The sequence below is a fragment of the Prionailurus viverrinus genome, chromosome F1, assembly GCF_022837055.1.
Source record: "Prionailurus viverrinus isolate Anna chromosome F1, UM_Priviv_1.0, whole genome shotgun sequence".
Classification (NCBI taxonomy): domain Eukaryota; kingdom Metazoa; phylum Chordata; class Mammalia; order Carnivora; family Felidae; genus Prionailurus; species Prionailurus viverrinus.
The window spans coordinates 51,305,519-51,333,457 of NC_062577.1; the positions used below are offsets into that span (position 1 = coordinate 51,305,519).

The window sequence follows — 27,939 nt, forward strand, 5'->3', positions numbered from 1 at the left end:
GATTTCATTCTTTGTGATTGCCGAGTAATACTCCATTGTATATATATACCACTTCTTCTTTATCCATTCATCCATCGATGGACATTTGGGCTCTTTCCATACTTCGGCTATTGTTGATAGTGCTGCTATAAACATGGGACTCATGTGTCCCTTGGAAACAGCACACCTGTATCCTGTGGATAAATGCTTAGTAGTGCAATTGCTGGGCGGTAGGGTAGTTCTATTTTTAGTTTTTTGAGGAACCTCCATACTGTTTTCCAGAGTGGCTGCACCAGCTTGCATTGTCACCAACAATGCAAAAGAGATCCTCTTTCTCCACATCCTCACCAACATCTGTTGTTGCCTGAGTTGTTAATGTTAGCCATTCTGACAGGTGTAAGGTGATATCTCATTGTGGTTTTGATTTGTATTTCCCTGATTATGGGGGATGTTGAGCATTTTTTCATGTGTTAGTTGGCCATCTGGATGTCTTCTTTGGAGAAGTGTCTATTCATGTCTTTTGCACATTTCCTCACTGGATTATTTGTGTTTTGGGTGTTGAGTTTGTTAGTTCTTTATAAATTTTGGATACTGACCCTTTATCTGATATGTCATTTGCAAATATCTTCTCCCATTCTGTCAGTTGCCTTTTAGTTTTGCTGATTGTTTCCTTCACTGTGCAGAGGCTTTTTGTTTTGATGAGGTCCCAGTAGTTCATTTTTACTTTTGTTTCCCTTGCCTCTGGAGTTGTGTTGAGTAAGAAGTTGCTGCAGGCAAGATCAAAGAGGTTTTTGCCTGCTTTCTCCTCGAGGATTTTGATGGCTTCCTGTCTTACATTGAGGTCTTTCATCTATTTTGAGTTTCTTTTTTGTGTATGGTGTAAGAAAGTGGTCCAGGTTCCTTCTTCTCCATGTCGCTGTCCAGTTTTCCCAGCACCACTTGCTGAAGAGACTGTCTTTATTCCATTGGATATTCTTTCCTGCTTTGTCAAAGATTAGATGGCCATACGTTTGTGGGTCCATTTCTGGGTTCTCTATTCTTTTCCATTGATCTGAGTGTCTGTTCTTGTGCCAGTACCATACTGTCTTGATGATTACAGCTTTGTAGTATAGCTTGGAGTCTGGGATTGTGATGCCTCCTGCTTTAGTTTTCTTTTTCAAGATCGTTTTGGCTCTTCAGGGTCTTTTCTGGTTCCATACATATTTTAGGATTATTTGTTCTAGCTCTGTGAAGAATGCTGGTGTTATTTTGATAGGGATTGCATTGAATATGTAGATTGCTTTGGGTAGTATAGCCATTTTAACAATGTGTGTTCTTCTTATCCGGGAGCATGGAATCTTTTTCGATTTTTTTGTGTCTTCTTCAATTTCTTTCATAAGCTTTCTTCAGTTTTCAGTGTATAGATTTTTCACTTCTTTGGTTAGGTTTATTCCTAGGTACTTTATGGTTTTGTGCAACTGTAAATGGGATCGATTCCTGATTTCTCTTTCTGTCACTTCATTGTTGGTGTATAGGAATGCAACCGATTTCTGTGCATTGATTTTATATCCTGCAACTTTGCTGAATTCATGAATCAATTCTAGCAGTTTTTTGGTGGAATCTTTAGGGTTTCCCATACAGAGTATCATGTCATCTGCGAAGAGTAAAAGTTTGACCTCCTCCTGGCCGATTTGGATGCCTTTTATTTCTTTGTGTTATCTGATTGCAGAGGCTAAGACTTCCAATACTATGTTGAATAACAGTGGTGAGAGTGGACATCCCTGTCTTGCTCCTGACCTTAGGGGGAAAGCTCTCAGTTTTTCCCCATTGAGGATGATGTTAGTGTTGTGTCGTTCATATATGGCTTTTATGATCTCGAGGTATGCTCCTTCTATCCCTACTTTCTTGAGGGTTTTTAATCAAGATGCTGTATTTTGTCAAATGCTTTCTCTGCATCTATTGAGAGAATCATATGGTTCTTGTCCTTTCTTTTATTGATGTGATGAATCATGTTAATTGTTTTGTGGATATTGAACCAGCCCTGCATCCCAGGTATAAATCCCACTAGGTTGTGGTGAATAATTTTTTTAATGTATTGTTGGAGCCAGTTGGCTAATATCTTGTTGAGGATTTTTGCATTCATGTTCCTCAGGGAAATTGGTCTATACTTTTCCTTTTTAGTGGGGTCTCTGTCTGCTTTTGGAATCAAGGTAATGCTGGTTTCATAGAAAGTGTTCGGAAGTTTTCCTTCCATTTCTATTTTTTGGAACAGTTTCAAGAGAATAGGTATTTACTCTTCCTTAAATGTTTGGTAGAATTCCCCTGGAAAGCCATCTGGCCCTGGACTCTTGATTTTGGCAGATTTTTTATTACTAATTTGATTTCCTTACTGGTTATGGTTGTGTTCAAATTTTCTATTTTTTCCTGTTTCAGTTTTGGTAGTGGATATGTTTCTAGGAATTTGTCCATTTCTTCCAGATTGCCCATTTTATTGGCATATAATTGCTCATAATATTCTCTTACTATTGTTTGTATTTCTGCTGTGTTGGTTGTGATCTCTCCTCTTTCATTCTTGATTTTATTTATTTGAGTCCTTTCCTTTTTCTTTTTGATCAAACTGGCTAGTGGTTTATCAATTTTGTTAATTCTTTCAAAGAACCAGCTTCTGGTTTCATTGATCTGTTCTGTTTTTTGTTTGTTTGTTTGTTCGTTTTGTTTCTATAGCATTAATTTCTGCTCTAATCTTTATTATTTCCTGTCTTCTGCTGTTTTTGGGTTTTATTTGCTGTTCTTTTTCCAGATCCTTAAGGTGCAAGGTTAGGTTGTGTATCTGAGATCTTTCTTCCTTCTTTAGGAAGGCCTGGATTGCTATATACTTTCCTCTTATGATTGCCTTTGCTGCATCCCAAAGGTGGTAATTTCCTCTTTTAATGGCAGTGGTATTCCACTGTATATATACACACACCACATTTTGTTTATCCATTCATCCGTCTGTGGACATTTGGGTTTCTTTCATCTCTTGGCTACGGTGAATGACGCTACCATGACTGTGGGTGTGCAAATGTTTCTTCAGGATCCTGTTTTCAATTTTTTTGGATAAATACTCAGAAGTAGAATTGTTGGATCACTTAGTAATTCTATTTTTAATTTTTTGAGGAACTTTACATACTGCTTCCCATAATAGCTGTGCCATTTTACATTTCCACCAACAGTGCCCAAGGGTTCTAATTTCTCAGCATCTTTGCCAGCACTTGTTATCTTCTGTGCATTTATTTCTTCTTTTGGTAGTGCTAATCAGCAAAATTTTAATTGAGCATCTATTATGAGTCAGGCACTATCCTTAGAACTCCCAGTACAGCACAGAACAAAATGTTCCAGAATAGGAAAAATGCTCAGAGCATGTGTAGTACATCCTGAAGCAAAGAGAAAGCTTCCAGTACAAGCTGTTAAGCAGGAGCAGAGTGGGAGACAAAGAAGAGAATGGAAACCAGAAGAGCAAGAGGCCATTCTCTTAGCCACTGGGTAAGGATTATCACAAGACTGTGATGAGTAAAAAGTGACTGTTAAATCAGAATCATTTATAAAAAGCAGAGAGCCTGTTTCCTAATCCATGGTGGCTGAAGTCTACCAAGCAAGAACTAGACATTTCTATCAGAGCCTTTCACACCTCTCATATTTTGTCACATATAGGCATATATTTGGAAATATTATAGTTACTACTGAAAGTGGGGTTACTGTTTCTCCACAACTTTTCTTCATGTTAATAAGTCCTATGAAATAATTATTTATGTATAACAGTTGACTAACAGAGTCAAGATTTTTTTTTTTAAGTTCATCCATTTATTGAGAGAGAGAGAGAGAGAGAGAGAGAGAGAGTCAGAGAGAGCAAGCAAGTGGGGGAAGAGGAAAGAAAGGGAGGGACAGAATACCAAGCAGGCTCTGTGCTGTCATTGCAGAGCCCAATGTGGGGCTCAAGCTCACAAACTGTGAGATCATGACTTGAGCTGAGATCAAGAGTTGGACGCTTAACCAACTGAGCCACCCAGGCACCCCCAGAGTGTGCAAAACCATGCAAGCAGCCTCCATGACACAACATGATCATCTAAATGCATATACATACATCTCTGGAAGACCCAGAGAGATGTCACTCTCACATCCCATAGGGCTCCTCAGGGAGCTTCTTCTCCATTCATTTGGCACCTTGTTCACATCTCTACCTTGTGATTATTTGTTGCCCCAAGAAACTATAATATCCTTAAGATAAAGGATTGGGCAGATTCATCTTGGTACGATGGTACCTAGGAGGTCATCAAAAATATACTTTGAAAAAACAAATTCAGATTTTTGCAGGGTATGAGGAGGCTCTTGAAGTTATCTGGGTGAGAAATATCAGTGACTTTCATTAGAGGAGTGCAGTTGGGGGTCATGTGGCAAAAGAAGTCAGGAGTGGGCATGGGTTGAAGTCAAGCCATCCAGGTTGCTGGCTGGCATGACTGGGTTGTGCTAATCAGTGAGAGGAGGAACACAGGAGAAAGGGAAAGTAGAAGGGCAGAGAACATGTGGAGAAATCAACTTGGATATGATGAATATAAAGTCCTCCAGTTGGAGGACTCCAGGATGTTTGATGATAACATAGCCTATGGGATATTCTGATTATTCAAGAGCTCTGGCGGAGCACTGCAATCTACTTCCTCAACCAGTGCCCCTAAGATGATTCTAATAATCAGTTAAGGTTCAGAAACACTATTTAAAATCATTTGGGGGTGCCTGAGTGGCTCAGTTGGTTAAGCAGCCAACTCTTGGTTTCGGCCCAGGTCATGATCTCACAGTTTATGACTTCGAGCCCCGCATCAGGCTCTGTGCTGACAGTGTGGAGTCTGCTTGGGATTCTCTCTCTCCTTCTCTCTGCCCCTCCAGCATTCTCTTTTTCTCTCTCTCAAAATAAATCAATAAACAAAAAAAAATAAATAAAATAATTTGAAAGGGTTTCTTTAGTAACATAAGGATGAAACCTATTTCATTCTGCAGCATACTCAGAACTTAGGAAGCAACCCTAATGTGGCACATATTGCAATATGGGTCTAGTTCCATTAAATTTGACCTGTGTATACCAAGGAAAAGGAAATTAAAAGTTCTTCATTCAAATGCAAAAATCCAAATTGCTAAAAGAAAAACCTAGCATCAGACCCCACACAGCTAAACAAATACAGTTCAGGAACAAATACCTCCCAAACAAAGATATTTCAGGAATTGGCCTGCAACTACCATTCTTTCTGTTGGTATCATTAGAGAGCCAGAACTACAGTATACATGCTCCTGATCAAGTGGAATTTTTCACAAGAAATGACTGAATAAACTAAATATAATTAGGTGCCAACAGAAACTATAATGCACTGTTAGGCTCCGTGAAGGTAAAGAGAAATGAATGATTTGTGGTCCTTATCATGGATGGTCATGTTGGACAAGTACCCAAATAAATCTGAACCTAGAAGGAATGAAGTATGTACCATTATGAAAGCCTAGAAACAGGATATGTGATCAAGAGAAGAGGGCAAGCTTAACTTTGACTCAAGGAAGAGTAGCAACAATTTTATGAAATAAGAGGCCCACGTTTAATCCTGAGGAATGGGTTAGATTTCCACAAGTAAAGATAAAAGAAAATAGGGGTTGATCAACTCCAATTTTATAATCAAGAGAACTGGGGTTCATAGAATTTAGTACATTTCCTAAAGTAATACACTACTACACATAAGAGATCATATTTGCCTCTAGGACAATTTGACTGCACACCCACGTCCTGCAAGCTTACAGTAAGCCATAAGTATTCTAGAAATAAAAGTGTGTTACAAGGCTCTATAAATGCATATTGAGCCACAAGTGGGGAGTGACCTGAATGCCAGACTAAAGAATTTGGATTTTATTCTTCAGGTTTTCAGGGGGTATTATGGGGGCTTTAAAAACAAATAGAGGAACAAGGAGTTTTCCAAAAATCACATTATCCCTCTCCAGACAATGGACAGTAGAAATCAAACACTGGAAAATTTGGGGAAAGTGAAGACAGAAGTAATGAAAGTTTTTTTTTTTTAATGAACACTCTTACTTTTTAATGGTCTAACCATTGCCCACAATCAAAATTTTGAAAATTCTAATGTGATTAAACGCAACACTTTAGAATATGAAAGTGTTTATGCAAATATCCAAAGTTTTTCCAGTTCTTTTTGTTTCAATGCATATATTTAAAAGTTGCTTGTAAATACACAAAACATAATATACAAATATTCTTTGGAATGTGGTAAGTATTTCTCCAGTCAACCTAGGATCCCAAGTAGAGCTGCTGTTCCAGAGTTGCAATGACCAGTCGTTATGACTGAAAGTATTGTATTTTATGAAGCAAATCACGTGATGGCATTTAACAGCAACCCAATTGGAATAAATCACTCAAATTTGCATTGCATGGACTGGATTCATTTGTGGAGCACGAAGGATGGCAAGATTTTTTGACTGTTTAATGTAAGTATCAAATAGAGATCCATTTATTTTTTTATTAGAAAATTTGTAACAGTATAGGAATTACTTGAGAAGCAGAGATAATCACTTACTCTAATTATTTGAGCTCTCTCCATTACCTCAAATATATCTAATGCATTTGCCAAAAGTTTAATTAAAATGAGATGACTAGAATAATTAATATCATAGTAAACAAAAGACAAACTAATAAAATTATCATTTTTTTTCTTCCATTCTCTTTGGCTATGCTAAAAGAGGCCATCTCAGTATTCAGTAACTAGCTACCTAAAACAATTTCTATGATATTTAAAGCCTTGATATGTGTTTTAAAGGGAGCAAGACTTGATGTTAATAAATTTCTATCTGTGTGGAACAATGACACTGTGTTGTGTAAAACTTAAAGATATTTACAATAAATGAAGAAAGCAATTTCTACCTCCAAGTTATTACAAAATCATTATAATAAGATTTTATTTTAGACAACTTTACCTGGCTGACTTAATTCTCTAAACTATGCAAAGATGTGTATATCACTTAGAAATCTACACAATCTATATGAAGCTCAACAAGTATAAAATGCGTCTATTTAAAAAAAAATTTAATGTTTATTTATTCTTGAAAGAGAGTGACAGAGTTCAAGTGTGGCAGAGGCAGAAAGAGAGAGAGACAGAGAGACAGAGAGACAGAATCTGAAGCAGGCTCCAGCCTCTGAGCTGTTAGCACAGAGATACGGGGCTCAAACGCACAAACCGTGAGATCATGACCTGAGGCAAAGTCAGATGCTTAACTGACTGAGCCACCCAGGTGTCCCTAATATATATATGTATTTAATATAGACACTGTTTAAAAGCTGCATGTTGACATATTTACATAAAATATGTTAAAAATACAGATTCCAAGTCGTCTCTTTTAAGATGAACTTGTGAAATCAAAGGCATTTTGAAATACGTTATGTGCACAGGCTTTCCACCTCTCTCCCTGTTCAAGAACGAACAGACTGTCAAAACCAGAGAGTCATTGCAAATATAATGTCACTGTCACAACAGCACTTTGGGAATCCTCATCTGTTCTTTCAACCTTTTCTGGAATGTATTAAACAATAAGATGCAGTACACAAGAACTATCAAAAGGGAGCACTTTTGAGCCACCAAAATTGTGTGTTCGCCTAAAAACTACAGTCTCCCAACTACAGACAATGATACTATCTCAGGTATTTTATGTGCTAAAATGATCATTAAAAATTAAGCACCACATATAAGCTGCCATTTAGAATATTAATTTACCTTTGCTAATCATCTTTTTAACTTGAGGCTAAAAGAGTTCACTTACCATTTGGATATTCAGGCTCAGTCCAGGAGATGTTAAAGGAGTAAGGTGAATAGGAGTGCGCTGTGGGGGTCGGAACACCTTCGGGTGCACACTCATCAGTCAGGGCCTCCCTGGCCTCACTCACTGTGCACCCACCCCCCGTGCAAGCCTGAGGAGAGATGCAAACACAAACACAAACACACACACACACATTTCATTCTGGGTCCCAAAAGTTTAAGTGAGCATTGAAAAAAAAATAATTCATTATAAGAGTTCAGGATTTTTAAAAATAGTTTTCTTTACCTCCCCCCCCCTCCACTAAATATATTTCTTTCAATGCTGAGGTTTGACATTTAATTAGTTTGCCTTTTAGGACATGAGACAACCATCTCCAATAATTAGAAAATAACCCAGAATGTATGCATGTATGAATTGTAAGTAATTCCTATGTTAGAGCCTAGAGGTAGGGCATATATTGCCTGGGTGAATAGCCTTGATGAAATCAGCCTTACCCAGGGTTTTCTAGAATGAATTAAGTGCATGCATGTGTGTGTGCGCACTACCTGAGAACAGTACTAGAGACTGAAACTACTTTAGGATAAAACAAGTGATTTGTAGGAAAAGAAAAGATCTGTGGCAAATATAATCGTCTTTTATTTGTTATCATGTGACCAATATGTTTAAAGTATAACACAATGTGAAAATGAACAATATAGTATTTCTCATATCTCAACAACAAAGCAGCTGTTGAATGACTGTTTGATGGTGAAAAGGGTCAAATCATTTACTCAAGTGCTAGAGGAAATGGGCTGATTACATGGCCAGGACACTTAAAGTGATCACAGAATCGTCCTGCTCCCTAATAAGGTATTACTAATGTCATCAGTGAAAACATGTATGTTAAAGATACCCAGAAATTACTGCAAGTAATTCCAAAATAAATGTTTAAGTGTAATAGGAAATTAGCTTTGCTGCCTAACTTATTGGATAAGGATTTCTCCAGGAAAGGGAGACATACAAACAGGGTGTTTCCAGAATATATTTGTTAGAGTGTGAGGAATTATATCTTGATATAACACATATATTTGAAAAAACTACATTTAAGCTTTGTTCCGCATATTTTTAGGTTACACTTGTAATTTACACGATAAAATTTTAAAATGTTTCAAAAAGAAAAAAAAATAGTTCAAAAAACACTACAATTTGCCAAAAACCTATAAGGACAATGAAGTAAAATCACAGGATGATGTAAAAAGCAGATATTTAGTCCATTTTCATGGAAGGTAGTTGTTGTTCATATAAAAAATTAAAACACCTTTTTATTTCTTTAGGCCTGTTCCCTGATTTTCACTTTGATATTAAGGGAACAACCTTTTGATACTTAACACAGTTGATCTTCTTTCTCCTAAAAATAAGAGAGAGTTGACTTATTTTTAAAGACATTTTCTTAGTTGAAGTATACTTTTTGCCAAGTTGTTGCAAATAGTTGCAAATTCTTTATTAGGAGTATATATAATAAATGGCATTATATAAGTATATATAATAAGTGAGATCAATCTCACTTTCTCTTGGAAGAATGTAACAGTGGCCCATATCTCCAGGATAATTTCTCATCAGCGTAAGCAAGTTTTTGATGGGTTAAACTGTGGCTTGGACATAAAATTGCATTAAGATTGGGACCTAATTAACCTCTGTGGGTTTCCTCTAATTCTTAGTTACAGCATGTGCATATATATGTAAGAGATAAACCATACTCTTCCTGAGAACACAATCTTTGCAAATAAAAAGGAATCAATTAAGCTTGTGGCCAAACACTGACTCAAGCTCTAGGACATGTCATTGTTAGCCCAAGAAAAAACTATCTGAACGTTAAAATAGAAAAATGAAAATAAAACATTTCAAACATGCTAAAAGTCCACTAGAAAACATGGCAGGAAAAGAGGCCAAGTGGAACAGGTGAATTATCAAAGGAAAATGATGGAAAGAACAGTCTTTCCCATCCTCAGAGAGGGCTAAATCTGCCCACCTGCAGTTCCTAGATTTTTTCCTTAGGTGGGGAAAAAATGTTGGAGCATCTTATTATTAACCTTGTAACACACTGGGATTTAATTCTAATAGTCTATTTGTCACTATTATTTTTTTTCTTATTTATGTCCTAAGAATTGTCCCCAGCTAACTCTCCTCAAAGAAATAGTGTACTAAATGATATATAATTATATGTATATTTAAAAACAAAATGTGAATTGAAATTTACTTCACTTTGAGAATTTTAGGATGCCTTTTGGGATAAATAAAGCCATGCTGTGGTTTGGAAGGATTGTTCTTTGGGCTGTGTCATCTGAGATCCATAAATTCATATTTTGGCAAAGAGGCCTTGGAGGAATCCAAGTAGTTTATGAGAGAATTTTTCTTGCAAATAAAACAGAATTTATAAAGAGGCTGCTGAAGTAACAAAATTACCTGCACAATATTTTATTTTGTTTCTTCCATGTACTTTTTGCATACATTTAGAGGTGCTAAGTGAGCAGTTCCTTCAACAAGGAAATAAATGCTCTTAAAGTTGCTTCCTATTGGTCACATCTAACTGATATTATCTAAATGAAACTGAATCAATCAGTATCTTGTCTGACCTGCCAGCACCAGGGGCCACTGCAGGCGGTGCAGTTGAATGCTGATTAAAATTCTGGTTTGGAAAAACTAAACAAAAGGGTGGGATTGACTCAAGATGCCTTTATGAAATGGCAAGGTCTTTGAAAGCCTCTGAGCCGTTACAATAAGGAGCTTCAACTCATCTCCCATAGCTTTTATCAGTTGCAGCCATTTTTGTTAAATTACAAAGTGATACTACCACTCTGAAATGACCAGTAACCTCTGACCAAATAGGGGATTCAATTTTGGGGCAAGGACATGAGTAATCAATGTATATCAAATATTTTGAAATGAGGGCTGTCAGGAAAATCCAAAGCTACCATTCTCCTTATCAATAGTTTATTTTCAGATAAGCAGGCTCTGAGGATATTAAGAATGCAACATACTTTAAAGTGTGAAGAAATACAACAAGGCCATGCTATCTATAAATGATCTTTTGAAAAATTAAGTTCATCATGTCCAAGAATCTTTTCAGGAAATACACTTAGCATTCATCAAGAGGTAAATGTCTAGCAGTAATATGAAAATTATCAGACCACACATATACTGAAACTTGTCTGTGGTACTAGCTTCTTTATTTAATTTTTGGCTTATTATCTTTATATGGAGCTACCACACTCCACAATACCATTTGTTGAATGTAGTGACATGTCATGCTGTTTCTTCCAGCAGGAAAAACATATGCTTGGAACCACACAGTCCTCGACTCCCACATTGTACAGCAAACCGTCTAACTCATACCAGAAGTCTCAGATTCTTTATGAAATAAATAGACTTAGTGTTCATTCATTCAGGAATCGTTGGTTGAGCTTCCAATTTCTACCAGGCACTGGGCTTGACTCCACAGATAGAATTTTGAAAGATACTGTCTCTACCCTCCAGGAGTTTATAATCTAGTTAAAAGGAAATATTACATGAAGCCACTTGAAGTAACACACCTTCTCTGAGTCTAGAGTAAATCACAGCGGTTTGAATCCTCGTGTATCTTCCTCTATTTCTTAAAGGCTTGGCCATCTGTATGTTTTATTTTTCAGAAACTTTCAATATGCTGAGACCGACTATAAAGGCAACTCCACTTGGCTTAGAACCTAATCTCCATCTACTAATCTAATGACCTTGAAAGTCAGTTATTATGTGGAAACTGTGAAATATATAATAATCCTTCAATTAACCAAGATGAACCTAAAATGTTCTGGTTCATTTAATTTACTGGTTATAGAGTTAAAAAAAAACTTTTTAGTTGAATACTTCCTGAAAAATATATTAGTGTATTTTCTGCACTAATAAATACAATGATATAAAAAAATAAAAAATGGCGTGAGCCTAACAAGAGTTAGGGCAAAGACTTCCACATCTTTATGACATCCTGCATCAACATTACTCAGTGGCTGACAGATTTCATTTGACTCCATAGAATACTGTTTGGAATCATAGAATGATTTAGTGTCATAGAATTTTAGGGCTCAAAGAGACATTAAAAATCATTTAGTTCAAAGTCCCAATTTTAGGCTGAAAGAATGCAAAAATCAGGGTGGTTAAGTGAATTTGCCTTGGGTTACATAGTTGTTAGTAAAGTCTGAATTGAAACTCAGGAGAGCAGACTTCTGATCTAGGGGTATTTATTTTTAAAGATATAGATGTATACAAAATAGAATATTGAGGTGGATTTCTACTGACTGCACAGCATATCCTAAAACTCGCCTTGGGAGTATAACTTTGTTTCATGACCTTTGTCTCCTGATAAAAACTAAAAATACAACAATTTTTACTTAATTTTTGTTGCTTCTAAGCAATAGAGTATTTTCTGGATTTTGATAATACCACTGTTTTGAAAATAGTGTGGATTTCTGTATCAGTTTTTGAAAATCAAGTTAATATATTTCTTACATATTGAGTAATACAGGTAAGTAATCAAAGATGCTGTTTTGTAAGCCAATCTGTGTGCTGAACACCTAGGCACATGGAGTCAGTTCTGAACAGGATTTTTAACATTGTGTGATTGCCCTTGTTTTGTGGTGTCAGGTCAGACAGTTAGCAATAGTTGAATGTAGTTTATTTTCTCATGGTATAATATTTAGAGCATTCAAGAGCATGTTAAGTAAAATGAATGCATACACAGTGTCTACATAAATGTAAATTTATTCATAATCAAGAGCAGAATATTTTCTATGGCATTTATCAAAGCAAATATCCTTATATAGGTATTGCTATAAAATGAAGAGTGTGTTTAAAACAAATAGGGACAATCTCATGTTTATATTCAGTTATTTTCAGATGTGCTATTAAACTTAAAAAAGATTATATTTCATCAAAAAACAAAAGGAAGTACTGAGTATAAATTCCACAGTAATATCAAGGTCTTTTAAAAGACCTTTGTATAAAAGTGCTATTTTGCATTAAAAAATGCTATTGTCTGTCTAAAGACCTCTAAAGTATGTTGATTCTAGGGTTTTATTAAGTGACTGTTCTTTCAAGAAAGAAATGTAATGTAAACCAGAACATAATAACAATCCAGAATATTTGAGGGTCATTTAAACCTTCATTTTTAAAAAATAAGACCTAAGTTTTCATACTGTACATTGTTTTCCGAATGAATACAAGATCCATGGGGAAATAACCTTATTAATTCAGGCATTGTAGAAAAAGTCCTATCAATTATGACATTCTAGAAATAACAAAACTGAAATAATTTCTGATAATCCCAAATTAGATTTAGAAAAAATCTACTGACTCAGATTGTTATGCTATCATTTTGTACAATATAAAATAAATATGTAGGTATTAGATCATATTCACATTTACAATGTGAAAGGAGTTTTCTGTCTCAATAGCAATACGTGAGTTTTTGGTTTTGGGTTTTTTGTGTGTTTTTTTGTTTTTTTTTTTTTTTTGTTTTTTTTAAGTGAGGGAGAGAGAGCAGATGGGACAAAGGAAAGAGAAGCAGCAAGGAAAGGAAGAGAAAGTGACAGAAGTAAAGTGAACTTACCCCCAGCTTGATGAGATATTTATTACCAGGGGACAGGTATTGAAGCAGGTGGTCCTGAAAAAGGTCTGTGCTGTTATAGATGACATCCCAAATTGTAAAATTATGTGTGTGATTTGATATATATAATATATAGCGCTCCAGAATTCCATTTACATTTCTTGGTTGTTTCCACCTGGGAATGGAAAAATATAGCATGACTCTCCATCATTCATTCAAGTCAAACCTGAAATGTGCAAGATTTTTAAAGGACGCATATGAACTTGGATTTATGCCACTCAAACACACACACACACACACACACACACACACACACACTGAAAGCTTTAAAAAAAGTTAAAAAAACCCAAGTAATTATTAAATGTCTATTCTGAATGGTATAAAGAAAATATGACACAGTGCCTGCTTTCTAGTTACGTATAATTTTAATTAGCTAATAATATAGTAAATGTGTGCACGAGTTTTTAATTTTGAACTTAAGCCATAGAACAAGACGGGAGAAGTAGAACATTTGAGAACCTATGAGAAATGGGAGAGTGAGAGATAACATAATTGTTGCTTTGCAAAAAGACAATTGCCACAAAAATGAGCAATCTAACATAGATTAACATACAACTACAGAATACAGAGAAGCTGAGGACTGAAGTGATGAAGTAGTCAAATAAAACTTCTTGAATGAGGTGAGAATATACCTAGATACAGAAGACTATCCTTGATGGATCGGATTTGGTAGGCAAAAAGAAAAAGTAGAGGATAGTCCAGATAGGACTTACAATGTGTCGGTGACAATGAGCAGGGCAAATCATAAAACAGACAGAAATTGAGAAACTGAGAAATACTTAGAGTAGTGGGAAATCTTTTGGCGTAAGTAATGCGGGCTCAGTTTAGGGCAGCACTGAAAGCCAATAGGCCAGTTCAGACTTGGAACCATGGGTATGAAGCATAATGTTTTTTCAGCTTGAATGAATATCATAATTTATTCAGCCCAAACTCTTCTTTTACAGGTGGGAAAACTGAGACCAACAGAAATGGATGTAAACAAGTATTAACTGGCGGCAAGACAGATTTGCTAAGTTTTGATTCAGTACCACAAGTTGCCTTGCACCTCAGATCAGGAAATGGGTAAGAATCACTTGATATCAAAAATAATCTGAACATGCCTGTATGTGAAAATTCCTTTCTGACTTCAACTTTCAGGGAACAACAAGGTCCTAGTTTACACTCAAAAAGAAAATATATATTTAGACTTTCTAATTCCAACTCATCACTGATAACACCACCCATATGGAAAGCCCAAGGCAGTCTTGTAAGTGGTCAGTTTCCCCTTATCGAAGTTTCTACAGAATCTGTGTCCGTATGTAGCTCAGCCTGATTGCATAAAGACAAAATGGAAATTAAGTTGGCAAGTGATAATCAAAGGTTCCCAGAACCACTGAACTAATCACTTCTATGCATTTCATCACAATAAAATTAATTTTATGTCACAAACCCTTCCCTTGATTGAGCTCACTGGGATTCTTGCATAAACCAGTGTGCAACAAAAACATTTCTACTTACTGGACGTATATTGTTCTAGAATCCAGGACAGTCAGAAGTGGGGAATCCACATGTTCTGGTGGCAGCTGTGCCGTGGACAGTATGACCAGGGAACTGTTTGTGCATCCCACATGCGTGCAGGCACTAAGTAGAAACTGGTGGGGCGTAAACACTGCTAAATCTAGAGGGTGGAGAGAAAAAGAATTTATTTACCATCATATTTTTTATTCAGGTGATCTTACAACTCCTCTACATTCCTACTTCTTAGAACTGTTAAAGTAAAGCTTAAAATAAAAATCAATAGTCCTAAAAATCAATAGCAATAAATATAGGCTGTTTTATCCTTTAAATATACTACAGTTATTTTTAAACAGACAAGTGTCAGTCAAACTCTCGGTTTAACTTTTTCATTTTAACAATTTGACTGTCTTCTTGAATGTCTATGACCAGGTAAATCGTTTTCTGCGTTTAGAGTTAGTTCAATGGTTCTGTTGAAAAATAAATGAGACATTTAAATTATTTTTAAAGCATATTTGAAGACAACAGGAGTTGCTTTTGAAATGCAAATACATAACTCGTAACAATGACTTTGTGCTTGTAATTCCTTTTGCAGAATTCTTTTCTTCTCTTGTCCACCTGCCTGCCTGTTATTTGACCTTCAAGTTGTCCAGGCTAAGTGCAAAAGTCTGTTTCTTTCTTAAGATGCTCCTAACACATCCTGCTGTGACCCCTGGCACAAGGTGGAGCTATTACCCTCTCCTTTGTCTCCCACAGTATTTATACATACCTTTGCATAGCATTATAACACTGTCACAGTGATTTGCTTACGTGACTTCCTAATCATTAGACTGAATGTTGTGAGGGAAGGATTGATTTTGCATTCTCAGTATCTAGCACAATGTCTAGCACACTGTAGGTTTTGAATATATGTTTGAATCAATGAGTAAAGAACTAAGAATGAGATGATCTAGATATAGTTGAGTGAGGTATGGCCATTGATGGAGAGAATGGGATAGTACCCTAGCTAGTAATGATCTCTCCCTCGCTTGAATTTCTCTAGTACTTTCTGTCTACCTTTCTAATGTATGTCATTTCCCCTTGCATTAGAATAAGCCAATCTGTATTTTACTAATTCAATTCTGAAATACCCTGAGCATTTCTCTTATAAAGGTACTCAGTAATTATTTTGTGGAGGGACACCTGGGGGGCTTAGTCTGTTAAGCATCCGACTCTTGACTTTGGCTGAGGTCAAGATCTCACGGTTCAGGAGATTGAATCCTGCATCTGGGCTCTGTGCTGTCAGCTTGGATTCTCTGTCTCCCTGTCTCTCTCTGCCCCTCCCCCACTTGCATATTCATACGCGCCCTCTCTCTTTCTCAAAAATAAATATATAAACCTTTAAAAAAGTAATATTTTGTCGATGAGTCTAACCAAATTTCAGTCAACTTTACCAGGTTGATAAACATCATTCATACTTTTATACTACTAGAAGTAATTATTTTCTGGGATATTTTTGAAATAAGCTAGTCATAATTTAAGTAACACATATTTCAAGATCTCCTTAACCTTGAACCATTACAATTTCACATTTAAAAGATTAATGAAGTACAACCTAATTTAGGGAAATAGATTTTGCATTGCACTGATAGCAAAAGTAAACTAGAAAAGAACACTTTGGTTTTCATGCAATGTACAGTCAATTGGTTAAACATGTAGGGCATCAGAAAAAAAAGGCAAAAAAATAATTTTACACTAAATATAGTTACTCTAGACCAAAAGAGTGGCCATCAAGAAGAGACTCACAATATTTTCAATTAAGCTTTGTTTTCATTACAATTTTATCCCACTGATACTCAGTGGCACCGGTTGAGGTGGGCACCCCCAAACAATGTGGTCAGAAGATATGTTACAAGGACATTTTGGAGCCCGTGGTGAACTAGTACAGTACTGCCAGGAACTGCTAAGAGATGACAGGAATGCTGTCCCACATATGCACAAATCAGACAGAACTGGGGTACCTCCATTTGGATTAATATTCTATGAGACTTGCTAAGTTAAAAATCATGAGAACGGTGGTCTCACATGCCACAAGGAGTGTAAACTACTATTTACTATAGGAAAATTTGATGCAAAGGACACATGACCAACCATCCCCCTGTCCTCTTCACCTTCTCCTTCTGATGGCCAAGAACTTGGTGGCCATGCAGCCTCTCTACTGCCTGTTTGAATTCCTTGATTCCCAAGGAAGGAGAAGCTAGGGATGTGACTCTAAGTCCAGTTTCAAGAGCAAAATCAAGGAGGGCACTGCACCTAGAGTAAAGCAGGAATCCCTGATGGGTCTGTCAGTTCAAATAGGAGAAAGATGTGGTATTTGAACACGAGAGTACTTCTAACTTTTCTGAAAGAACAGGCCCCTGCCAAAATTGTACTCCATGTGGTCAATTCCAAGAGACTTTGGAATATTTTGCATGAGCATCATTGCTGTCCATACTAGACTGTCTTGACCCAGCTGCAAATAAGACTGGATGCTACAATGTTCTTAGACAACTGAACTCTGTGGAGGGGAAGTTTTTACTTACATCCTAGCTTGTTGAGGTCGAGATTGGGCTACCCAGTTTGTAGCTGGTGAGGAACTCATACCATTCAAATGCGGCCCTATACTTGCTTGTCTGTGTTTGTTGGAACAGACTTGCACAGCTAAAAATCCTTAGTTAATTCATACTTACTTAAGTTAATCCTTAGTTACCATCCTCAGGCCGATGAGGTCAGACTACATCATCATGGTATCACCACATTACAGAATCTCCTTATTGCAGAATGAACCATTCCCTTCCATGCTACAGCCTTCATACTTTGAAAGTGGCCTTGATCGCCTAACTCCTAAACTCACCAGGAATATTAATCTGCCTCAGATGCCTAGTAGCCTGTTGTGGCAATTGGTTCCAGGGTTACCATCTATATCTTGATTCTATTGTCACAAAATATCCTCCTCCATGGATTGGGAAACTTGCATTTTTATGTTGGTTGGGGACTGGGGGAGACCAGGATGAAGAAGTAAGTATGTTTGGGAGGTCATGTTACTTAAGAGGCCCAGTATGACTGATGAACTGGGATTGAAATACCAAACCTTGTCAAGTCTTACATTCATAGTTAGGGTGTGCCCCCAGATTATGTAAGGTGTGGGGTTTTTGGGTGAAAAAAATACTGCATTTTAGGAGACAACATGGTTTTAAACTAAATGTCTAACAGGGTTTAAGGATATTAGTGGTGTATAATTGCAAAGTGCTATAATGAACATAGAATAGAGCAAGAAGAATCAGGAGTGCTGGGTAATGTTAAAAGGCAAGAATCAGTGGAGGCTTTGGCAGGAAAGTGATATACTGAGCTTTTAAAGACTTGGAAGGGGTGAGAGTCAATTTGGGATTCTACGGGGAGGGCCATTCTAAGAGAGACAACAAACAGAGCAAAGGCTTGGAAGGAGGAAAATGCCTGTAACAGATATAGCAAGGAGGCCAGTGTGGCTGAAGCAGAGCAAATACGTGAAACAGAAGTAAGAGATGACATCAGAGATTTAATGAGGGACCAGATCACATGAGCCTTGTAGGTCTTTGCACAGATTTGGGGTTTTCATCCAAGATCCTACACAGCAAGACTCCAGAGGATTTTCCACAGAATTGTTGCATGATCATATGGATTTCATGAATATCACCCTGGCTGCTGGGTTGAATACAGATTATAGTGAACAAGAGCATAAGCATAAATCTCATTTAAGAGGTTATTGTGGTAATCAAGTAAGTGGAGGCTGTCATAAGTAACAAAAAAAAAAGTCGGATTCTGGGTATTTTTTTTCAACTCTAGTGAAGCACTAACATATAACACATGTAAGATTAAGATGTACATTGTGATGATTAGATACCCATGTGCATCGCAAAAGGATCACAATAAGGTTAGTTAACATCTCCATACTCTTTACATAATTTCCTTTTTGTGTGTGTGGTGATAAAGTTCAAGATTTACTCTCTTAATGACTTTCGCATATATAATACAGTACTGTTAACTCTGCTTACCATGCTATAACTTAGATCACCAGAACTTACTCATCTTATAGCTGGAAGTGTATACTCTTTGACTGATGTCTCCTTATTCCTCCCCCCATCTCTGGCCTCAATCCCCTGGTCACCATGATTCTGCTCTCTAGTTCTCTGAGTTAGGCTTTTTTATTCCACATATAAGTGAAAATATATAGTATTTGTCTTCTTTGTATGATTTATTTCACCTAGCATAATTTTCTCAAGGTCTATCCATATTGTCTCAAAGGGCAGGAATTCCTCTTTACATGGCTGACTATCATTCCTGTGTGTATATGCATGTGTGTGTGTGTGTGTGTGTGTGTATATATATATATATATATATATATGTGTGTGTGTGTGTGTGTGTGTGTGAGTGTCTGTATCTATAAGCTTATTTTATTTTTAAATTCAACATATAAGTGAGATCATATGGTATTTGTCTTCCTCTGTATGACTTATTTCACTTAGCATAACCCTCTCAAGGTCCATCCACGTTGTTGCAAGTGACAAGATTTCATTATTTTATAATGTTCCATTGTGTGTGTGTGTGTGCACGCGTGTGTGTGTGTGTGTGTGTGTGTGTGTATTTATATATACCTCACATTTTCTCTATACATTCATCCATCATAGACACTTAATTTGTTTCCATATCTTGGCTATTGTAAATAATACTGCAATGAACATGGGGGTGCATCTATCTTTTTGAGTTAGCGTTTTTATTTTCCTTGGAAAAATACCCAGAAGTGGGATTACTGGGTAATATTTTAATTATATTTTTAATTTTTTATGGAACCTCCATACTGTTTTCAATAATGGCTGCATCAATTTACATTCCCGCCTACAGTGTACAAGTGTTCCTTTTTCTCCACTTCCTTACCAACACTTGTTATTTCTTGTCTTATTGACAATAGCCACTTTAACAGATATGAAGTGGTGTCTCATTGTGGTTTTGACTCGCATTTCCCCATGATTAATGATGTTGAGCATATTTTCATATACCTGTTGGCCATCTGCATGTCTTTTTTTAAAAAATGTCAACACAGATCTTCTGTCCATTTTTTAATTGGATTGCTTTTCTCTACTCATTTTGCTGTGGAGAAGTATGAGTTCTCTATACGATTTAGATATTAGCTCCTTATCAGACATATGATTTGCAAGTACGTTCTCCCATTCAGTTGGCTGCATTTTCAATTTGTTGATTTTTCTTTCTGTGTAGAGCTTTTTAGTTTGATGTAGTTGCACTTGTTGATTTTTGCTTTTATTGCCTTTGCTTTCAGTGTCAGATCCAAAAATATCATCACCAAGATCTATGCATGAAACTTATCATTTGTTCTAAGAGTTTCATGGTCTTACATACAAGTGTTGATTGCATGGAGTTAATTTTTGTGAATGATATAAGATGGTGGTCCAGCTTCATTCATTTGCATGTGGCTGTCCAGTTCTCCCAATACCATTTATTGAAAAGACTGTCCTTTTCTCATTGTTTGGGCTCCTTTGTTGTAAATTAATTGATATATACATATATATGTATGTATTTTATTTCTGGGCTTTCTATTCTATTCCATTGATATGTCTGTTTTTATGCCAATACTATACTGTTTTGAATACCATGGGCTTTTAATATATTTTGAAACCAGTAGTGTGGTGCCTCTATATAGCAGGCCAGTCTTGAGATTGAGGCTATGATTCAGTCTAGTGATGAAGAGGTCAGGTCTGGGGTCTGCAATGAAGTTAGGTGCTCACTTACACTCCTCCCATAGGGAGAATCTTGATCTCTGCCAGGATGCCTGGGTTTGGGGCACGGTTAAATGGAGGTAATATGAATCTATCTTTCCTACCCTCCTTAATGCATCTTTTCTCATTTCAGTGCTTTACCCAGGTGCTGTAATCCCTCACTTCAAGTACTTGGCTCTTGTGAAGGTATTTTTATGTGTGAGTACTTGTTCAAACTGGTGTGTTGGGTGGGGGTAGGGGATTGGGGAATTGATGGAATGGGCTGAGAAGTCCCTATGCTGCCATGTTGCTGACATCACTCCAAGAGGATCTCTGGATATGTGTTAAAGCCAAAACTAATAGGATTCCTCAATGCACTGTAGGTAGTGTGTGAGAGAGAGAGAGGAGTCAAAGTTGATTCTAAAGTTTTGGGCCTCAGCAAAGGCAAGGATGAAGTAATCACTAATTTGGTTGAAAATATCACAGAAAGTAAAACAAGTTTGGAACGGGAAGATAAAGAAGTAACATTTTAGACATGGAAAGTTTGATATATAAATTAGACAAACAAAGAGAGATGCCAATTAAAGAATTTCAGTTTGGAATTTCAGGAAGAAGTCCTGGCCTGAGTTATAATGTGAGATGTCATCATGATACTGTTTACATTTAAAGTGAATGAGAACACTAAAAATGTGAGTGTGGATAGAAAAGAGAAAAGATGCAAGGATACAAATTGATATATATATATAAATTTTCTGGAAGTAAAGCAGAAATCAACCAAGAAGACAAAGAACCACCAGTAAGGTATGAGTAAAAGGAGAAGATTATGGCATACTGGAAGTCAAATTAATCAAATGTTTTAAGGGTGTTAGGTCCAATAAGATGAGGACTAAAGACTGACCATTGTTTCACAATATGGCAGTCATTCATATTTGTTCAATAAAAATTTCAGTGAAGCTACGGAGGTCAAAGCCTGACTGAAGTGAGTTTATGAGACAGTGATGGAACAATTAGAGATGGTGAATATAAACAACTATTTCAAGAAATTTTGTTGTAGACAAAAATTGAAAAATGAGACAATAGAGAGAAGGTAAGTAGAGTCCAGGGATTAAAAAAATAATTTAAATGAGATAAAAATTGTGTTGTATGCTGATGGGAATGATCCAGTAGAGATGGAAAAATTAGTAATGGATGAAAAAGAAGAGAATTGCTGGAGCTTTTCCTTTATTATGTGAAACAATGGGATCTAGTATGAAAGTGGAGGATTTGGACTTAGAGCAAGGCAGACACTCTTTCATTATAGGGGAGAAGGCAGATTATGTGGGTGTGAATGCTGGTAGGTGGGTAGATGGTCACAGGAGTGTGTGGGATTTACCTTATAACTGCTTCAATTTTCTCGGTGAAGAAAGAAGCAAGATCATTAGTCAAGAGTGATCTTTCGATTCCCCCAGAATAATACACTACATTGGGCCCTCTATTTCTCTTAGAATGAAATCTATTAATGGTCAATGAAATACTACATGACTTAACACCTGCCTACTTCTCCTCATTCCTTCCATACACTAGACATATTTCTGTTCCTTTAATTCTACATGTCACACCTCTAGGCCTTTGCAGGTACTATTCCTTCTAACTGAAATATATTTTCTCCTTCTTTATACTTGGCTGAATTTTTCTCATTCTTCAGGCTCATCTTCCCCTGCATGTTCTCTCTTGATAATCTAATGGTGTGGCCACCATCATCCCCAGATACTCTCTGTCATATTGCCTTGTTTAGCTATTTATTATAATTACCAAAACATGTCAGAAATTGCCATGTTATTTATTTCTTGACTTTATATGCCTCCAATGGGAATGTAAACTCCTTGAGTGCAGATAGATATTTTCTACACTGCAATATCTCCAGAACTGATATAATGTCTAATGAGCATAGTTTTATTTGTTGAGTGAATGAATGGGCAAGACCAGAAGAAGACCTCTGACCCTTACCCAGATTGCCAACTTTTCTCAGAAATAGAATGATATCTAACGATCCCAGAATTTAATTAATTGTTAGGCCAATGAAGGGGTCTGTAACTGTGAGATGAGAGAGATTTACTATTAAAACAAAACAAAACAAAACACACACACACACACACACACACACACACACACACAAGAAAAAGTCAAAGTTGTGTTTGCCTGAATACCAAAACATAATTTTCAAACATGAATGCTTCATAATAACAAGAAGCTAGGGATACTCCAAAAGTTCAACAGTGGTTTTCTCAGAGTGAGGGCATAAGGATGATTTAAATCTTGTTTAATTTTTGACTACACTTATTTTTTCAAGTTCTATGATATGCATGTACATACACATAGAGGTGGAGAAATGACAGCCATAATTTACCAATATCAATTCATTATTTAAGAAAATGTTGACCTAGTTGACACACGCGCTCTTATACCTTCTATGTCATACTTCTCCTTTCCTCAATGACTTCAGCATTGGCTCAGTTTTCTTTTCAATTATAATTCCTTTTTGGCAACTCCAACATCCTCAATAATGACTCATCTCTGAATCTGGCTTCACTTTAACTTCCTCAAATGTAATGTCCTTCACCTCTACTTCATTTATTCGACATTCAGCACAGTTCCACCCACTACTTGGTCATCTTTGGAACTATTTCCAAGATTCTTAAAGTCTGCCCTCTCCAACCACATACATATAGCCTTCCACCTCTTCCTCCTGTCATATCAATGCAACCACTCACTCCTTTGTCATCACACAATGTCCAGTCTCTTAGCACCTTCTTATTTTCAAACTATTTTTAACATTTGCATTTTTCTTGATATAATCCTTGATGACCCCTTTCAAAACCATACTCTCCAGCTCCCTAGAGTTTTTCACCTCTCCCCGCCCCACTTCAATATCTGCTCTTCCAATTCCTAGCTCTGGATAAATCTCACTATCCCATTTCTCTAAAGTTTCTCATACCTCTAAAATGTGAATGAGAAACATTGCTGAACATACTGAAAGTGTCTACTAGAAATTTAGGTTTTCTGATTTCAACTGGACCCTTGGCACTCGTCAGCAATAACTCTCTTATTCCATTATTTTTTTCTTCATTGTATTGATCTTTTCTTTTCATCCTTCCATGATTTGGCCAGTTCTCTAGAGGAACTGAGTGAGGTCTAAAATTGGATCCCTTAGGTATAGCTCCCTCTTCTGAATCCCTATAATGTTTGATATCTGTGCCACGAGGCCTGAGATTAACATGGCTGTCTTATTAACCTATTTTGTTTGCTTCTGTCCTCCACTGCCCCTGACCCCCTATTTTCCTCTCATTTAAATTCTCATCCAAATTCCCCTCAATTAAACTATAAATCCAGAATTGATTTATAAAATGGTTTTATCTATAAAACAGAATGTGGCTGGCCAGGAAGCAGAAAGAGCAAGAGAACCTTTCTGAACAGAGTCACTGAGGGGACAGATGACTCAGGGTTCAGATATAATGGTGGGAAAACAAGAAGTGCATATTCCTTTGCCTCCACCACCTCAGATTTCCCAAAATGATGGAATAAAGATAGAAGAAGGAAGACACGTGCAGGCTCTTGGACCCCTGTGCCCAAGGTAGAATTCCAGGGAGGTGACAGATCCCAGCTAAAGAAACAACCTTGGTGTATGTAGGCAGGTGGGACCATAGAAAATGATGCAAGAATTTCAGTTTCCCTAGTTTGATACAAAAGCAATGAAGCGATCTACTGGGTCTGAGAGAGATAACTCCATAGTGATCCTTTTGCAAAGAGGAGGAAAGTGCCATGGGTGGCCATACTCTAAATGCCAAGAAACTATGTAAGTCTCTAGAAGCTTTCACACCATCAGGGGACCAGAGGGGACCCCTAAGAATAACTGTGATTCTCGTACTACTAATTTTTATTGGAGTGAAGTCAGTTATCAAGTGGAGCCACAGAAAGAAAGGTATAAACAATTATAGAGAAATAGAGATACAGGTATATGTCTTATCAACAGATTTATAAATGAGCCATGCTATCTGGTGCCTCATTTATGCTTATGAATGACTATACAACCAAGATTTTCAAACCTATGCAATTAAAATATTTCCACTCATTTTCCTCAAGATAGGTTAATTCACACACACACACACACACACACACACACACACACACACAAATTTAGGGGGCCACATTTCTGGTTTGGGAAACATGCCTGCTGTGTCTTTGCTACAATAGGAATTGAGGATTTTCTTTTGATTCTGAGAATTTAAAACTATAAACTCAATCGTGCAAAGAAAGCCACACTGATTAAATAGCTTTTTTGACTTCCAAGTCATTTTTATGCCTCTAGTGTCCACCCCGAAGTGGATTATTCTCAATGTATTTCCATAAGAAGATGAAGTGTCACTAGTGTCCTTTGAATAATGAGGCATGAAAAAAAGAAGGGGATAGCATCTAACATGATACATGGGAGCGAAAGCTGCACAGGTGGCCCGATTGGGAAATCCTTGGTGAAACAGGAGAAGATGTGAGAAAAAGGGGTGGATATTACAGAAGAAAAGGTGAGGCAGCATCAGGTGGGGGGGGGGGGCAGGGAAGAGGAGATATGTAAAAAGGAATAAATGGAATGGGGGTTTTTCTTAAAGAATTAATTTTAAAAAGTGAAGAATAGGGCTACAGGGGAAGCAGGACGAAGGCATTCTTTGGGAATGAGCATAAACAAAGCCACTAATTTATAATGTAAAGCAAAGAGGGATATAATGATAACTGTCTCCTCCCTGCCTAACTGCAACTGATTTGGTAATCCGTCTCTACAGAAGCGATTAGGCCCTTCAAGGGCAATGTAATGGATCAATGGATTCAAACAATTGCAGGTATGTACACAAATCTGAGTCGAGGAAACGCAGGGTGGGGGAACCCTGAAAACGCAAGGCCACTGTTTGTCAGAGCCCCTTAGCAACAACATCTTGTTTTCCATTTGCTTGATTGCATCATTTGCATGAGACCAAACACAGGGAGTTGTAGACAGGGAAAAACAGATCACTCTAATATGCATTAGAAATGGATCCACAGGCATCATCCTGAGACGTGTTACACGGAAATGCATCCCAGTGCATGGAAACCTCACCGATTACTGTCAAGCAAACTATAATTTACAATACCGGCCATGAATTATATGCTATTTTACGATTGATTTCATGCTGTTGTTCAGAGAATTTCATTGATCTCAATTTACAAAATGAACCAATAAGTAGGCAATGATTTTCTTTTAACTCCTGGTATAAACGGAGGAATTTATATCTTATTGGTTTCTCCCATTAGAAAATTAAAAGGCAGTTCTTGCTTCTTTATTATCTTATGCATGTTATCTAGTTGTTTTTCTGACAACCTCCTAGTATCCTTTTGTACATGAAACATACAGCTTTATCCCAACTGTCCTTTCTCCTCTCTAAGCATCCTTCCCACAAATCGTCACCGGGTCCTTTACAAATGTTGGAGCGATCTAGGTAGCCACTGACCACATCCTCTGTCATTTGGTATTCCAACTTGAGGACCACTGCTAGGTTATGGATCAGTGAGAACACATCTTAGGCAGCAGACCTAAGAGATGGTGTGTTTTCCACAGATGCCTGGAAAGCAATGAGCTATGCCAGAATGCACGTGGAAGGTCAGGTTGCATTCATCTCTGCCGTTGTGTAGTCCTTGGTTCACAATTGCTTGCTCAGCCTTTTGATTCCAGAGAATCAGATTCTGACCTTATAATTAATAAAAACGTAGGCTCTCTTTAGCCTGAACATCATTGTTCTTCTGCTGTTCGTAGAAGCCTTGACTTGCACCAGGCTTCTCTTTGGCCAGGTGAGCAGGGAACCACCACTAACCTCCCAAACTGTGCTTTCAGACTAATTTGCAGAAGTGGAATCACTTTGCCGTGATAAGTACTCATACACACAACTGCACCCACACTACATTACTAGACTAAACAAATTTTCTGTCTGTGCTTCTAATATTTTCCACTTCACCAGAGAAATCCACATCCCTCCCTTTCCTCAAAATCTTGTCCAGGGGCACCAGGGTGGCTCAACTCGGTTAAGGGTGTGACTCTTGATCTCTGCTCAGGTCATGATCTCACGGTTCATGAGTTCAAGCCCCACATCCTGGCTCTGTGCTTATGGTGTGGAGCCTGCCTGGGATTCAGTGTCTCCTCCTCTCTGCCCTTTCCCTACCTGTGTATGCGCACACACACACACACACACACACTCTCTCTCTCTCTGAAAATAAATAAACTTAAAATTAAAAAAAAAAACTTACCCAAAGTTTGTATTATCCTTGGAGCATCTGTCAAGTCTCTTCAATGTGTGCACGGTATGCCCTATATTTAGCTGCTATCTTAACAAATCTCCCTCGTAATCACCCTCATATCAGACCTAAGTATTCATGGTGTTGGAAGTGTTACAAGTTCTTTGAGAACAAGGATGCATCTTCTTACAGGCATCCCCTATGACATCTAATACTTTGGACCCTCCTGGAGGTTGGGTAGTAAAAGCTTTCATTGCAATAAGGAAACTGATGGCAAGGAAAACCTGGTCCCTCCATCAGGATAGCAGCATGTGGTGGGGGAGGCCAGCCTGCTGGGAGTTGTCAGTCACTACTTTGGAGGGAAAAAAAGGAGCCTTTTACTGTCAGTTGTGATAATGAGGGACAATCCTTCCTCATTTTCCTCTTTTCTTCTTCGGCTGGTTAGAACAAAAGGCTTCCATGCAAAACTCCTTAGGCTGACAGCATTCTTATCCAGCTGTCTTCCAGTCTGGCTTCCTGAGCGTCTCTAATACTCAATTTGTTATACATTATAGTATACTGAGCTCAAGTTTGTTTTTCTTGGTTACTTTAATAATATAACCCTAGAGCAGTTCCCTCTTCTCTCTCTCTTTCTCCTCCCCCCCGCTCACTCTCCCTCCCTCTCTTGTTACACACACACACACACACACACACACACACACACACTAACATCCCACCCACTCCTCTATCTTGCCTCTGGATAAGGAGAGATGTAGAATTAGGGAGTCAGTAACCGGCATCTAATTTTCATAAATGCTTTCAACTCCCAAACCAGTGAAGAGAATTGAAATAACTTTCCAGGAATATTATCTAAACAAATTTGAGTCATATAACTTAGCTAAATATTTCTCACAGAATTGGAAGATCTCCCACCCGACTTAGGTA

General features: G+C 37.3%; 1 protein-coding gene across 1 annotated transcript in view; it reads right to left on the minus strand.

Annotated features, from left to right (window-relative positions):
- Positions 1-27,939, minus strand: part of USH2A (usherin) — a 735,906-nt gene that overhangs the window by 343,162 nt on the left and 364,805 nt on the right. The window contains exons 32-34 of the mRNA XM_047839579.1: positions 14,963-15,122; positions 13,409-13,580; positions 7,795-7,942 (exon numbers count right to left, since the gene is read on the minus strand). Coding sequence (XP_047695535.1) covers positions 7,795-7,942; positions 13,409-13,580; positions 14,963-15,122 — 480 coding nt within the window. The remainder of the gene's footprint in view (positions 1-7,794; positions 7,943-13,408; positions 13,581-14,962; positions 15,123-27,939) is intronic.